The sequence below is a fragment of the Mya arenaria genome, chromosome 5 (genome assembly GCF_026914265.1).
Source record: "Mya arenaria isolate MELC-2E11 chromosome 5, ASM2691426v1".
Lineage (NCBI taxonomy): Eukaryota > Metazoa > Mollusca > Bivalvia > Myida > Myidae > Mya > Mya arenaria.
Genome location: NC_069126.1, coordinates 5386864 through 5402298, shown reverse-complemented (window position 1 = coordinate 5402298; position 15435 = coordinate 5386864). Strand labels below are relative to the sequence as shown.

The window sequence follows — 15435 nt, the reverse complement described above, 5'->3', positions numbered from 1 at the left end:
CGGAAACAATCTTCGGGAATTTTTGGCAAAAAAGGGCCGTAACTCCTAAATGACTAAAGCGATTTCCATGACTATCGAACTTGATCAAGATATTATGGTCACAAACATGTGTTTAAAGTTTGGTGAGGATTGGACAAACGGTTTTCAAGAATTAGATCGGAAACAATCTTCGGGACGTACGTACGTACGTACGTTACAAGTCATATACGTACGTACGTACGTACGTACGTACGTACGGACAAGGGCAACCCTATATGCCGCCACTTTGTGGGGGCATAAAAACGGAATCTGCCATTGGACACAAATGACATGCCTAGCCCACAATTATCATAAACACACAGTGTACTTGGCAAACTTTCTATGCCGGTCTTGTGCATGGAAGTCATACAACTAGAAATGTGTCCATAGGACACGGATGCCCCCACTTCGATTTTTTGTCACAGAAAATAAGCCATAATGATTATTCAGGATAATCTGAGGGCCCTAACTCCTAAATGATTAAAGCGATTTCCATGGCTATCAACTTGATCAAGATATTATGGTCACAAACATGTGTTAAAAGTTTGGTGAGGATTGGACAAACAGTTTTCAAGAATTAGATCGGAAACAATCTTCGGGACGTATTTTTCAAGTCTTTTTTTGCAAATAAAGAGCCGTAACTCCTAAATGACAAAAGCGATTTCCATGGCTATCGAACTTGATCAAGATATTATGGTCACAATCATGTATGTAAAGTTTGGTGAGGATTGGACACATACTTTTCAAGAATTAGATTGGAAACATATATTTTTGAAGTATTTTTGGCAAAAAAGGGCCGTAACTCCTAAATGACTAAAGCGATTTCCATGACTATCGAACTTGATCAAGATATTATGGTCACAAACATGTGTTTAAAGTTTGGTGAGGATTGGACAAACGGTTTTCAAGAATTAGATCGGAAACAATCTTCGGGAATTTTTGGCAAAAAAGGGCCGTAACTCCTAAATGACTAAAGCGATTTCCATGACTATCGAACTTGATCAAGATATTATGGTCACAAACATGTGTTTAAAGTTTGGTGAGGATTGGACAAACGGTTTTCAAGAATTAGATCGGAAACAATCTTCGGGACGTACGTACGTACGTACGTACGTACGTTACAAGTCATATACGTACGTACGTACGTACGTACGGACAAGGGCAACCCTATATGCCGCCACTTTGTGGGGGCATAATTATCATAAACACACAGTGTACTTGGTAAACTTTCTATGCCGGTCTTGTGCATGGAAGTCATACAATTGTTATGACTTGGGAGTTTTGACATATTTGATCAATCATATTTATAGTAATTATTTATTTGTAATCATAAAACACAAATCAAAATTGGTTAATTGTTAGTTATATTGGTGGTGGGTGAATCTGCCGTACAACAAACTGATCCAGCTGTTCAACAGAAAGCCATCGTCTATCTCCAGTTCTATAAACCTCACCTGAATGTCTGTCTACAGAAGTATAGAAAACTCTTACCTTTTCTTGAAACTCATGCTCCAACTAGTACTTGATGATGACACATTTGGAACTACTTTCTGTTCCATGATTTACAAAGTTCACAAGATTCCTCATAAACAATAGTCTCATTCAACTTACTGTCATATAGAAATCACTGTTTTAATGAATCCAAAATTCCTACTTAAATTTTGATGTCTTGTGTTCATCAGATCAACCATATATACTCAACCAGGGTATAAATAAATGTACCCAATTCTGAGTAATAATTTCGCTATAACATTGGGAAACTCCTAGGAAATCCTTCCTTTCCACTTCAGTAAATTTGGAGCATTAAAGGATAAAGGTTCTATCTGCTTGTTTAGTTAATGTCACATAGAACCTTATCGCATTAAGGCCTCCAGCTAATCACTAGCCAACAATCCATGATCTGGTTATTTTTATAAAATAATTCTATACATGCACTATGTCTATAAACTAATCTATATTCTGTACTCTATTCTTTATGATTTTATTAGTTATTTTATAGTTCACAGTGATATTAATAAATTATTTCCTTTATGTTAAAAAACTGTTCATAAAATTAATGTATTCAAGTTTATTACAACAATGTTTATCAAGTAACGCAACATTCATTGCAAATGAAATTTAAAAAAAAATCACTTTAATTAGTTAAGACTATTTTTGACTTCAACTTGATAATTGATGATGGTAACTTGTATTACTGTATGGAAATCCCTCTTGAGTTTGCAAGCCTACAGTCAGGAAATATACACTTGGGACATATGGTGAGATGCAGCGCTTTGACGTATCAGAGAAGTATACTCAGCAACAAAGAAACAGCAGATACGGACAACAGAAAGGATAGACCACCATGGCACAGAATATTTCAAAGAAAAGATATAGCCACAGAATTATCCAAATTCAACTATTCTTGAAAAAAAAGTACTAACTGGATGCATGAGGTCAAAAACTGGTCCACAGTAATTGCATTTATATTGATTATCCCTAAAATGTACATGAATTTAACTATTAGGCGAACACATGTTTTTCTCTTTCCATAACAGCAAAACTAATATTCTGGACATTAACTACTGTACACGAAATCAAGAAAAAATCCATCCTAAAATATCCCAAACAGCAAAACTAATATTCTGGACATTAACTACTGTACATGAAATCAAGAAAAAATCCATCCTAAAATATCCCAAACAGCAAAACTAATATTCTGGACATTAACTACTGTACATGAAATCAAGAAAAAATCCATCCTAAAATATCCCAAACAGCAAAACTAATATTCTGGACATTAACTACTGTACACAAAATCAAGAAAAAATCCATCCTAAAATATCCCAAACAGCAAAACTATTATTCTGGACATTAACTACTGTACACGAAATCAAGAAAAAATCCATCCTAAAATAACCCAAACAGCAAAACTAATATTCTGGACATTAACTACTGTACATGAAATCAAGAAAAAATCCATCCTAAAATATCCAAACAGCAAAACTAATATTCTGGACATTAACTACTGTACATGAAATCAAGAAAAAATCCATCCTAATATATCCCAAACAGCAAAACTAATATTCTGGACATTAACTACTGTACACGAAATCAAGAAAAAATCCATCCTAATAAATCCAGAACAGCAAAACCCGGATGAGTAATGCTATTAACACTTCAATAAACAGCATAGAACAACAATGAAACTGGAACAATGCAAAATTACAGCATTTGGCCTCTGTGGTAGAAAAAACCTTGTAATAAGTGCATGGTGCTTGTTTGATGTCTTACATTTTGCAGCTTTGTCAGTCATAGAATGCATTCATTAATTGCAGAATAATTGCCGCCCAAGTGCTTCAAGACACTGAGTAGAGGTCTACACACAATTTTATGTTAGTGGCACTTGTACAACACTATTACTATACCAACAAAACCACGTTTAAGATGGTATGGTAGATAAAACCACTGTAACAACTGCATTTTATATGAGAGTTGCACCAATGGAATGCAAGTGATCGTGCAACATAATTTAATTATATGATAATATACTTGCTGTAGCTGGTTTGAGGAAGCTATCTAAGAAGTATTGCACTGCACCATCCACAAACATATTGTAAAAGCAAAATGGTCCTTTAATATCATGACTAAAATTTCACGAGTGTTGCCTGTCGGGAGTGCCCATTTTTATACCTTCAACATATTGACCCCAAAATTAACATGGGTCAACCACTGACCATGACCAGTGTGCATACCAAGTTTGGAGACTCTGCACCAAATAGATAATAAGATATTGGTCAGAAATGCAAGCACAACACTGACCATGTGAACCACTATAATACAAACCATTGAACAAAACAATGAAAAAAACAGGAGGCAGCTTACTTGTACATGAATCTTTGGTAATCAATGTCAAAAGAAGAAACAATTTTCAATTTAGAAATAAAAGGGTCCAACAACCATGAAGAACGTGAAAAAAGACAATACTGCATTGTTCTCAATGGATCATTTTGGTAACACCAAAGAGAAGAGTGTACAAGAGAAAGCTGAGAACATGTCAAGGGTACAAGAGAGAGCTGAGAATATGTCGAGAATACAAGAGAAAGCTGAGAATATGTCGAGGGTACATGAGCTGAGAATATGTCGAGAATACAAGAGAAAGCTGAGAATATGTCGAAAGTACAAGAGAAAGCTGAGAATATGTCGAGGGTACAAGAGAGTCGAGGGTACAAGAGAGAGCTGAGAATATGTCGAGAATACAAGAGAGTCGAGGGTACAAGAGAAAGCTGAGAATATGTCGAAAATACAAGAGAAAGCTGAGAATATGTCGGAAGTACAAGAGAAAGCTGAGAATATGTCAAGGGTACAAGAGAGTCGAGGGTACAAAAGAGAGCTGAGAATATGTCGAGAATACAAGAGAAAGCTGAGAATATGTCGAGGGTACAAGAGAGTCGAGGGTACAAGAGAGAGCTGAGAATATGTGGAGGGTACAAGAGAGAGCTGAGAATATGTCGAGGGTACAAGAGAGTCGAGGGTACAAGAGAGAGCTGAGAATATGTCGAGGGTACAAGAGAGTCGAGGGTACAAGAGAGAGCTGAGAATATGTCGAGGGTACAAGAGAGTCGAGGGTACAAGAGAGAGCTGAGAATATGTCGAGAATACAAGAGAGAGTTGAGAATATGTCGAGGGTACAAGAGAGTCGAGGGTACAAGAGAGAGCTGAGAATATGTGGAGGGTACAAGAGAGTCGAGGGTACAAGAGAGAGCTGAGAATATGTCGAGAATACAAGAGAGAGCTGAGAATATGTCGAGGGTACAAGAGAGTCGAGGGTACAAGAGAGAGCTGAGAATATGTCGAGAATACAAGAGAGAGCTGAGAATATGTCGAGGGTACAAGAGAGTCGAGGGTACAAGAGAGAGCTGAGAATATGTCGAGGGTACAAGAGAGAGCTGAGAATATGTCGAGGGTACAAGAGAGTCGAGGGTACAAGGGAGAGCTGAGAATATGTGGAGGGTACAAGAGAGCTGTGAATATGTCGAGGGTACAAGAGAGTCGAGGGTACAAGAGAGAGCTGAGAATATGTCGAGGGTACAAGAGAGTCGAGGGTACAAGAGAAAGCTGAGAATATGTCGAGGGTACAAGAGAGAGCTTTGAATATGTCGAGGGTACAAGAGAGTCGAGGGTACAAGAGAAAGCTGAGAATATGTCGAGGGTACAAGAGTCTCGAGGGTACCAGAGAGTCGAGGGTACAAGAGAAAGCTGAGAATATGTCGAGGGTACAAGAGAGTCGAGGGTACAAGAGAAAGCTGAGAATATGTCGAGAATACAAGAGAAAGCTGAGAATATGTCGAAAGTACAAGAGAAAGCTGAGAATATGTCGAGGGTACAAGAGAGTCGAGGGTACAAGAGAGAGCTGAGAATATGTCGAGAATACAAGAGAGAGCTGAGAATATGTGGAGGGTACTAGAGAGAGCTGAGAATATGTGGAGGGTACAAGAGAGAGCTGAGAATATGTCGTGGGTACAAAAGAGTCGAGGGTACAAGAGAGAGCTGAGAATATGTGGAGGGTACAAGAGAGAGCTGAGGATATGTGGAGGGTACAAGAGAGCTGAGAATATGTCGAGGGTACAAGAGAGAGCTGAGAATATGTCATGGGTACAAGAGAGAGCTCAGAATATGTGGAGGGTACAAGAGAGAGCTGAGAATATGTGGAGGGTATAAGAGAGAGCCGAGAATATGTCGAGAATACAAGAGAAAGCTGAGAGTATTATCAAGAATACAAGAGAAAGCGCAGAACATGTTGATGGTACAAGAGAGAGCTTAGAATATGTAGAGAGAACAGAAAAAGCTGATAATTTGTCAAGTGTACAAGAGAAAGCTGAGAATATGTCGAGGGAACAAGAGAGAACTGCATATTTATGCTCATGGAACACGGCTAAAAGCATCAACACACAAAGGATGAAAACGGGCAAAATTCCATGTAAAAATACAAGAGAGATAAAAGCTCAGCATTGGGGAGAGAGAGAGTAGTAACTGGTAGTTATATGATCTATACTGCAATACAGGATCCAGCAACATTCGAGCAGGAGATTGGTCACCTACTTCATGAGTCTAGTTCCCGCCGGAAGAGACAGCGAGCTGGGGGTGTTCAAGCTGATCCTGCGGTTCTGTCTGGTACACGATAAAGGAGACGATGATTATATTGATTCATATCAGAGTGGACCAGAGTAAAATATGATAACGTCTATCACAGTTTTATTTTTACTTTTTTTGCTAAGGTAGTTCTCATAAGAAAGAATGCATCTTCTGTATCTACATCTGCTCTACATTAAAACAGAACAATTGTGTCAAGTTCAAATACACGTCTGTGCAAAGGTATGTTAGAATTTGTGGGGATATTCACACGCTATATACTATCAGATCTACTGATTTATTGTTAGTTAAATTGAGTCGTGAACAGACCAATATAGTAAAGGACTACAAATCTTTGAGCTGGATGAGAATGAAAATACAAGGTGTACTCAAGTAAGTTTAGGAAGTAAAGTTTTTATTAAATATAGGGTCACCCTCTAAATTACGGGCCAGCCCACTGACTTATGAGACATTTTATTTAATGAACATTTTTACTCTGGATTCCTATCCTGTATGGTTGCCTGGTAGTAAGACAATTGGTACCCATCCACTTAACTAGCTGCTGGGTAAAAACCAGCTATTATATTAGCCTGTAAATTCCCTTGAACACCCAAAACAAGTTTCTTAATCTAAGACTACATGGAATTATAAAAATATCGAGCCAATTGTTCAGACCTTTGTTATATTAACAACGCTGCTATTTTTATCATTGTTAACTTTCCAATCTTTACTGCTTTAGTAGTTTAATGGATACAGTATTTCTAGCAAGTTTTGAGACAACTGGTTCAGCTGTATTTGTTTTATTTAAAGATGCACTCTTACTCCCATATAAGATTTACCACAATAAATACTATTGTTTAAATATACCAAAACAGATGAATAAATGTCAAAAACAATGGTTCTTATGAAGCATACCAAGTAGAATTTGAAAGAAATGTGCAGAAAACACGGTATTTCTACCTTATGAGATGAAAGTGAATCACAGTAAATATTTTAGCATTCACCAATCATTTAATACTTTTGGGGTTTTCAGCCATTAAATACATGATTTTAATCGTGTTATCAGTAATTAATATTTTCCATAAAACATTTTTTAGTAAGGAGTTAAAGATTTATCACTCAAAATTGATGTTTGTTATACATTATTTTGTTTGCATTTGTTTTGAATAAGAGTGTTACTTTAAATATATTAGTAAATCATCAAATGCTTCACCTTTAACTGTTAACAACGACGTCGTTAATCACGCTGTTACCTTTAACAAAGTTCTGAACAAGCAGCCCGTTATGTGCATGTCACTGAGTGTATGTTCAGCAGTGGGCTCAGGGTACATGCTGGATATATCGGTATTACATGACCGGCTCTACTCTTTATTCTAGAACTCACCTTGGAGACGACATGGCATTTTTTCTATTGTGTCTAGAATGAAACAAACGAAATATATGAAAACAAGGATAGTAATAAAAAACAAAAACTGACTCAAGAAGAGAACAAAAGGTTTTTAATTTCTGGTAATCGTATTCTTTACGGCAAAATTGATTTAAAAAGAACAGTTTAAAAAGAAAGATATTTGACATTGTTCAAATCAGTCGAAGTATTTGATAGAGGTAGAGAGATGATTATTTCTCTGGTTTGGATGCTGAATATGCTGAATATGTTCAATATTTTCACATGATGTGGCCTTTGATACACGTCCAACATGCTCTATTGTCAAGGAAATAAGTCATACATTGAAGATGATTGAATATCTCATTATATGTACGAGTACTCTAAAAGGCTAGGTTCCATGTACTTCGATTGTACCAGTATGCATTCCTCCATCAGTGATATCGTTACATGAAACATTTTGAAATGTTTAACAAGAGGATGCCAAGTGATTCATAGTAATAGATCCCTGACTTCATGCAGGTCATAGCAATAAGGTTTCTTTTTACACATACCAGGCTGAGATCAGTGAGCTTTACACTGCCAATAGCTCGCATGACCACTAGAACATGGCGGTCAACATACACCAGACTCGGTAAGAACTTTTTATACACTAAACAGTGTGTATATTAGCATGTGAAAGTTGCACGTGATGAGTACAGAAAAATACTGACAATATTTTTAAAATTAATGGGATTTACATGGTAGACAAGCACAGTTATTTTCGAATTTGAAGAATTCGCAAAAACTGTGAAAAATACTTTAGTTGGAAGCGATATGATACATCAGTAATTAAGATTCAATGTGTTATACACAATGATATCTGTATAATATAAGTTTTCTTTTTAGCCCAATATTATCCGAAAAAAACAACAAGTTAAGACTATTACATTAAAGCCATGATAAGGATTGGATGCTGTTTCATCAGGACTCTTAGGGGCAATGTTGTACATTAGGAAGGAGTTGAAACACTGGTGATACCGTTGTAAAACTCTCTATTGAAAAGGTACAAGTCGCTCCTACAATTCTTGATGAAAAACCTCTTTGGACCTGCTTACATCAAGCAATGCTGTAAGTTTTTTTTGCTGTTTAAAATAATTCCCAGGTACACAAAACTTTCAAGGATTCTTAAAATAACAGCGCTCAGAAAAACGGATCCCAAGATTGTTCACTGACATAATTTTTGTATTGTTCTTTAAAGCCTTAGCGAGCTACTGATTGAAGTGCCAAGCCTACAGGTAGCTTTCTTATAAAGCATAAATCATTGAAGAAACACAGCAGGGGGATGCAAAAGATACATACCTGGTTGTTGTAAAATCATTCGCTGGGCCTGATTTCTTTATATACCTACTCAAAATACATCAGGCAACCTTGTAAGTAAGGTATATATTGAGCTGAGCTCTTATTTAACTACTTTATTTGTATCTCATATATTGAAGATTACTCAACATATCTTTCCATACTACTCAAAACTTTGACAAGTTCATGTAAAACAACATCTCCACAGCACTTATGATTAAACTCATTTTTGACCCCAACCTCCCAAACAATGTATGCCTTTGATGTTATGCCTTCATCTGCAAGCATGACAATTAACAAAGAATTAAAAGATGGAAGTATCATTTATTAACTCTTCAATGGTGTCAAGTCAAAGTTATGAAAGTATGACCTACCTTGAAATAAAAATCTCCAACATAAAAAGCATAAGTAAAATATTTCCAACTCATATGATCTTACTTTCCAGAGGTTTCCGGGTCCGGACTTCTGTTCTCGAATCTGGTGACCAGCTTGTTCACAGAGTGGCCTTGCTCTTTAAATGCGGCTGAAAAAAAACAACAGAAAAATGTCCTTTATATCATTCCCCTGTTTAAGTCTCTACAATGACCAACATTTTTTATTGTAATTATTATTGTTATTTATTTGTCATTTCATTCCAACTTTTATTCCGTCCATATAATGTATGACTTCATATTCCAACTTTTAAAAATCCCTCCATGTAATGTATAACCTTGCATTCTGACTTAAGAATCCCTCCATTTAATGTATGACATTGTATTTTGACTGAAACCCCTCCATTTAATGTATGACATTGTATTTTGACTGAAACCCCTCCATTTAATGTATGACATTGTATTTTGACTGAAACCCCTCCATTTAATGTATGACATTGTATTCTGACTTTGCAATCTATACATATAATGTATGACACTGTATTATGACCTTGAAATCCATACATAATTATAATGTATGACAATGTTTTCTGACATTGACATCCTTCCATATAATGCCTGACATTGTATTTCGACTGAAATCCCATCATTTAATGTTTGACTTTGCATATATTCAGACTTCGAAATTCAGCAATATAATGTAAGATATTGTATTAATGATTCCAATTTTAAAACATAGTTTTCCCACTTTACAATGTATGACAATATATTCTCACCTGGAAATTCCCCTTTCAATGTAAGATATTTTGAAATCCTGTTTTTAAATGTGTGACATTAACACACCGATCACCACCATTGAGTGTTTAATTGACTGTTAATATTGCATCTTATGACATTTCGTCACTTTACCTTTCATAGATGGAAATGGTGTTTATCTATCCATATCACATATTAATTTTGTGGTTTAAATCTATGTAGGAAAGCAACATTTCCTATAACTGATATCCCATGTATTTCCATTAACAGTCCATATCACAAAAGTTTCACAACAATCTCAGTGATGTAGAATGGTTTACTAAATTATGCCTTGGAGTAACATGTGCAAAAACAAGTATGTTTATTGTGCAATAATAGGTGAGCCTGAAGCTGCAGAACTAACCTAATTTATTCATTAAATATTTGCTACATTTTTTTGATACTGCATGACTGTGTTAAACACAGATTCATTTATTATGTGCACAACAAACGGCAAAATGGACCTCTGAGACTTTATAAAGTTTGATTGTTATTTCCAATGAAGTCATGAAGTTTAAGGATGACCTGACAAGACCGTATGATAAGAACTGAGCCAGCTCCCTTACATGACATGCAACAGGGGAGTGTATTAAAACTGATACATACACAAGTCTTGATCTACAGGCCCCTGCAGTGTGTTTACTAATGGGCCAGGGCTACTCTGGTGACTCAGCTGGTCCATATCGGGCAGCACCTGACTCGCTGAAATGTAAAAAAGAACACAAAGTAAGAACTTGAGAGTAGTTAAAGGACAATCATTTCATTTATGAGGTTATAGACTTTATTAATTTGCTTTAGGAAACTGCATCATTGAAAAATATTGATTATCAAGTATTTCGAATGAAGAGCATAGATAAATGATTACTTCCAATGAAGAAGATCGATAACTGATTATTCCCAATGAAAATTATCGATCAATGATTTTTCCCAATGAAGAATATTGATAAAGGAGAATTCCCAATGAAGAGTTTAATAAAGGATTATCCAAATAAAGAGTATCGATGAAGGATTATTCCTCGTGAAGAGTATCGTTTAAGTATTATTCCTAATGAAGAGTATCATTAAAGGATTATTTCAAATAAAGAGTATCAATAAAGGATTATTCCAAATAAAGAGTATCGATAAAGGATTATTTGAAATGAAAAGTATTGATAAACAATTATTCCCAATAAAAGCATCTATAAATGGTTATTTCAAATGAAGGGTATCATAAAAGGATTATTCTTAATAAAAAACATCGATAGAGGAGTATTCCAAATGAAGAGAATTGAACAAAGATTATTCCCAATGAAGAGTATCGATAAAATATTACTCAAAATAAAGAGTATTGATAAAGTATTATTCCCAATGAAGGGTATCAATCTAGGATTATTCCAAATGAAGAATATCGATAAATGATTATTCCAAATGAAGAGTATCGATAAAGGTTTATTCCCAATGAAGAGTATCGATAAAATATTACTCAAAATAAAGAGTATTGATAAAGTATTATTCCCAATGAAGAGTATCAATCTAGGATTATTCCAAATGAAGAGTATCGATAAAGGATTATTCCAAATGAAGAGTATCCATAAAGGATTATTCCCAATGAAGAGTATCCATAAAGCATTATTCCCAAGGAAGAATTTTGATCAAGGATGATTCCCAATGAAGTTTAAGTGTCATCTTACAGGACAGGGGCTGTATTCAATTAGCAACTCAGATTGAACTTAAATGTAAGAAACTACGTATTTTGTTTGGTCTGTATATTTAGCTGACCAATAGGCTGAATGGACTTACTGGTGCATGTCTTAAGATAAGGATAAGATCAGTATTGAATACTGGCTTGGACTTAAAAATGCATTTGGGCTGAACAAAAAACTGTGATGTTGTGGACCATGTGCCTTTCAGCATTGCTGTTGTACAACTACAAGTACATGATCTGTATGGCACCATGCAACAGGGGTCCTAACAGCTAATTATTGTCAATCCTGAAAAACAGCTGGGGGTTTGTTGGAGAATGAGGGATTCATGCCCACGGCAGAGTTATGGGCCTCGAACCCCTTTTGAAATTGTTCCAAAGTCATTATATTCATTCCAAATAATGTTCTACTGTTTTTAATGCAAATATCCAAGCGTAATCAAGCTTTACACAGGTATGATAGTCTGAAGACTAAAATCTCTCATTTCTGCTTTAATTGGATTACCGGTAATCCTGAACATTAGAACCCCTAATAAGACAAATGTTCAAAGAATAAACTGATACACTTATAAACAAAACTTAGGCAAGAAAGGCATACTTAGGCCATCTAAATAATAGAAGATCAAAATGACAGAATAAATCAGAAGAAATATACTCTAATACTGTTCTAAAAATAAATGTGAAAGATAACTTTTGGAAATTATTATATACACAATACCTTACAAATTAAGGCATGATTAATAAATTATACATCTTAAAAGTTTAAGTTAAATGTTTTATTGCAGCTTGCCATCTGACAAACCAAAATGAGCTGACCAGTCTGAATGCAAGTTAATAATACATGTTATGTATGTTTATGGTTAACTTACTATTTTATTGACTCACTATTAATGCCCTATAATCCTATATTAAAATATGAGCATACCGGACCATACAATATGTGAGTGGATGAAAGCTTATATGTTCAAAAAGCCACATGAAAACACACCACACCCCTTGAGTTGCAATGCATCAGACCAGCTCTGGTCCATATCACTTTACTGACTGTTACTGGCTAACACCATACCACCATTACAAATTACAATTACATATAATATGCCTTAGTTTTCAAGGTATCACATAAATTAGAAGGTGAAAAACTGACATCACAGTTTATATCATAGGGTGATATCATTTGGAAATTACGTCAAGTTCAGGTCAAATAGGTCAGAGGGACTATGAATAGAACATATATAAATTGGAAATGAATTCTACTAACAGACTTTCATATTTCCACAAATAAGTTATTAAAATAACTCCATTTAAAAAAAAATAATCAAAAATGTGTAAATTGTATAATAAAACATGATAATATATGTTTTATGTACATAAATGCTGTATGAAAATTTTTGGCGTTTACTTGCCAAACTCCACAAAAGCTCTGGAGACAAAGCGGTCAGTAAGCAAAAATCCACAAGTATAAGAGGCAACTCTAGAATCAATTACATTACACAGCTCATTGAAAAATAAAGCGACTTGTAAAAGGTTAGTAAAGCAAAGTCATCTATGTATACATTAGGGAAGTTAGCTTCAATACAGTGTTGAATGGTTTACCTGTGGCTATAAAGTCAGAGAATGCCGACTTAATTGCACTGCCTGTTGATAAGAAACTGGTCTATAATTTCCCGTCCAATTCTTTTTTTGCGCATCACATTATTCAAATTTTCAAAAGCATAGTTTTATATGAAGGATGGCAAGCACATTGGTTGGTTCCTGTTAAAAGCTTGAAAGTGTATAAAGTTAATAGGCACCATTATTAGCCAACTGAGAAATCATTTTAGAAATGCACAGGTATTTTTTTTTGTTGAATTGAGATAAACGATCCCTCGCAAAGTTTTTATTCGAAATTATTGTTTTAAAATGATTCCTTTAAATTGGTATCATATTTATGACAGAATTATGCTAAGGGTTGCTCCATTTAGAATACGACCCACCCCAGGAAATCACTTTCAAATTGAAGCTTCCCCTTTGGATGTTTTTTTTAACTTGATGTAGCAAAAAAACAAACAAACAGGAACCTCCCCTTTTGAATTACTTTATTATACCTTCCTGGGGTGAGTTGTATGTTTGAATGGAACAGCCCTAACATTTAATGCATTTTTTTTGATAATGCAAGCAACATAGAACTTTTAAGAAAGAAAAAAACGTGCAACACCTTTTATAATGTTGAATGAGTGCATGGCGTATGAACAAATGCGCCCTTCACATGTGCAACATGAACACTTACAAATATGAAAAAAATGTTCAACATCAGACTTGGGTAATTTATCCAGATTATTCAGTATTGGTAGTCTATGATGATGCCATATCATGGTTTTTTGTTCATACTTTAAAGGGGCTTTACTCTGTATGATGAAATAGCGAAAAAAAAGGAAGAAAATTGTCGATAACTGACATAAGCTTGGTATCGATGTGTACAATGCATTGAAACTTACTAACTGAAGTACCACATAGATTATAATTTTTTTCGCAGTATTCTCGTATTTTCCATTAAAAAAGATTTCTAGGTATGTCTACCTAGTAGAATTCATTCCTAATGCGTGATTGGCTAATCGATGTTAACACGTGATATTATCAAGTTAAGTATATAACTTAAATGGGGTAAGCCTTCGTAGCACAGTGGATACAACACTGGACTGCAATATTGGCGACACCGTTTTGAACCTGGTCTCCCAGTCGATTTTTATTTTACATTTTGGTATTTTTTTTTACAATTATGATATCAAAGAGTAACCATTTCATTAGGTAATTGTCCTGAGATTAGTTACAGAAAAAAACTTTTTTTAGTGCCAATCTGGTGTACAGTCCCTTTAAAGGGGCATGTAAAAGTATCAAAACATATTTTTTTCAGCTATAAAATAAACATAGACTACCAATACTTTTTGCCACTTATTACAACGGGTTACATACAACCAATAGCTGTGGTCATGTGATAAAGGACATTATTACCTGGGGTGGGTGGAAGTTTCTTGTTGAAGGGATTAACCATGGATGAGCGATTCTTCTTGTCTTTTTTGCTACATGATTCACTCAGATCCTCCACGCATGTCTTGTGAACACATTGGTCGCACGCTGAAATGTACATAGATATAAGTCATTTCCATTCCATCAAGTTGATGGGAAATGATAAATGTGAACATATTCCTGTGTCCTGCTTATGAAAACACAAACATTCCAACAGTCTAAACCACATCTTATACGCTTATGCTGCAATTCTAAAGTACAGATGCATTCTATCAATATTCAGTATTAACCTAGGTGTAGAAGTGTTGTTACTTAAAAGATAAGTACAGTCAAACCTGGTTGAACGGTCACCTGCTTTAAATGGCCACCTGCCTTAACGGGCCACTCCTAATTCCCCCTGTACGTTTTTACTATTTAATGTATGTGCATTTAGCGGCCAACTGTCTAACACGGCCACGGCCACTAATTTTTGTCCCTATGAAGCCATATAATCACTAATTAGCGGCCACTAATCCCTTGTCACTGACACTTCCGCTTATAAAGTATTCCAATACACAGCTTTAATTGCGTATGGAAGTTTACGGAAAAGAATGACGGCCTCGGGTATCTCCATCATCCAATGAAAATGAATATTGCATCACACGATTGCCATTCTGTTTACTCATCGAGAAATCATGTTTATTACACGTCGGCAAATGTTTTGATCAGAATTGACAAAATTAATGACACAATTT

At 35.3% G+C, this 15435-nt stretch overlaps 1 protein-coding gene across 28 annotated transcripts in view; it reads right to left on the bottom strand.

Moving 5' to 3' along the window:
• Positions 1–15435, bottom strand: part of LOC128234667 (rho guanine nucleotide exchange factor 12-like) — a 103586-nt gene that overhangs the window by 26354 nt on the left and 61797 nt on the right. For 14 of the 28 annotated variants that reach the window (XM_052949055.1, XM_052949060.1, XM_052949048.1 and 11 more), the window contains 7 exons: positions 14687–14809; positions 13292–13333; positions 10624–10719; positions 9290–9374; positions 8855–8899; positions 7514–7546; positions 6100–6168 (listed from right to left, as the gene is read on the bottom strand). In XM_052949055.1, the coding sequence (XP_052805015.1) occupies positions 6100–6168; positions 7514–7546; positions 8855–8899; positions 9290–9374; positions 10624–10719; positions 13292–13333; positions 14687–14809 (493 nt within the window). The remainder of the gene's footprint in view (positions 1–6099; positions 6169–7513; positions 7547–8854; positions 8900–9289; positions 9375–10623; positions 10720–13291; positions 13334–14686; positions 14810–15435) is intronic. The other 14 variants (XM_052949051.1, XM_052949052.1, XM_052949043.1 and 11 more) reach the window with 8 other exon arrangements.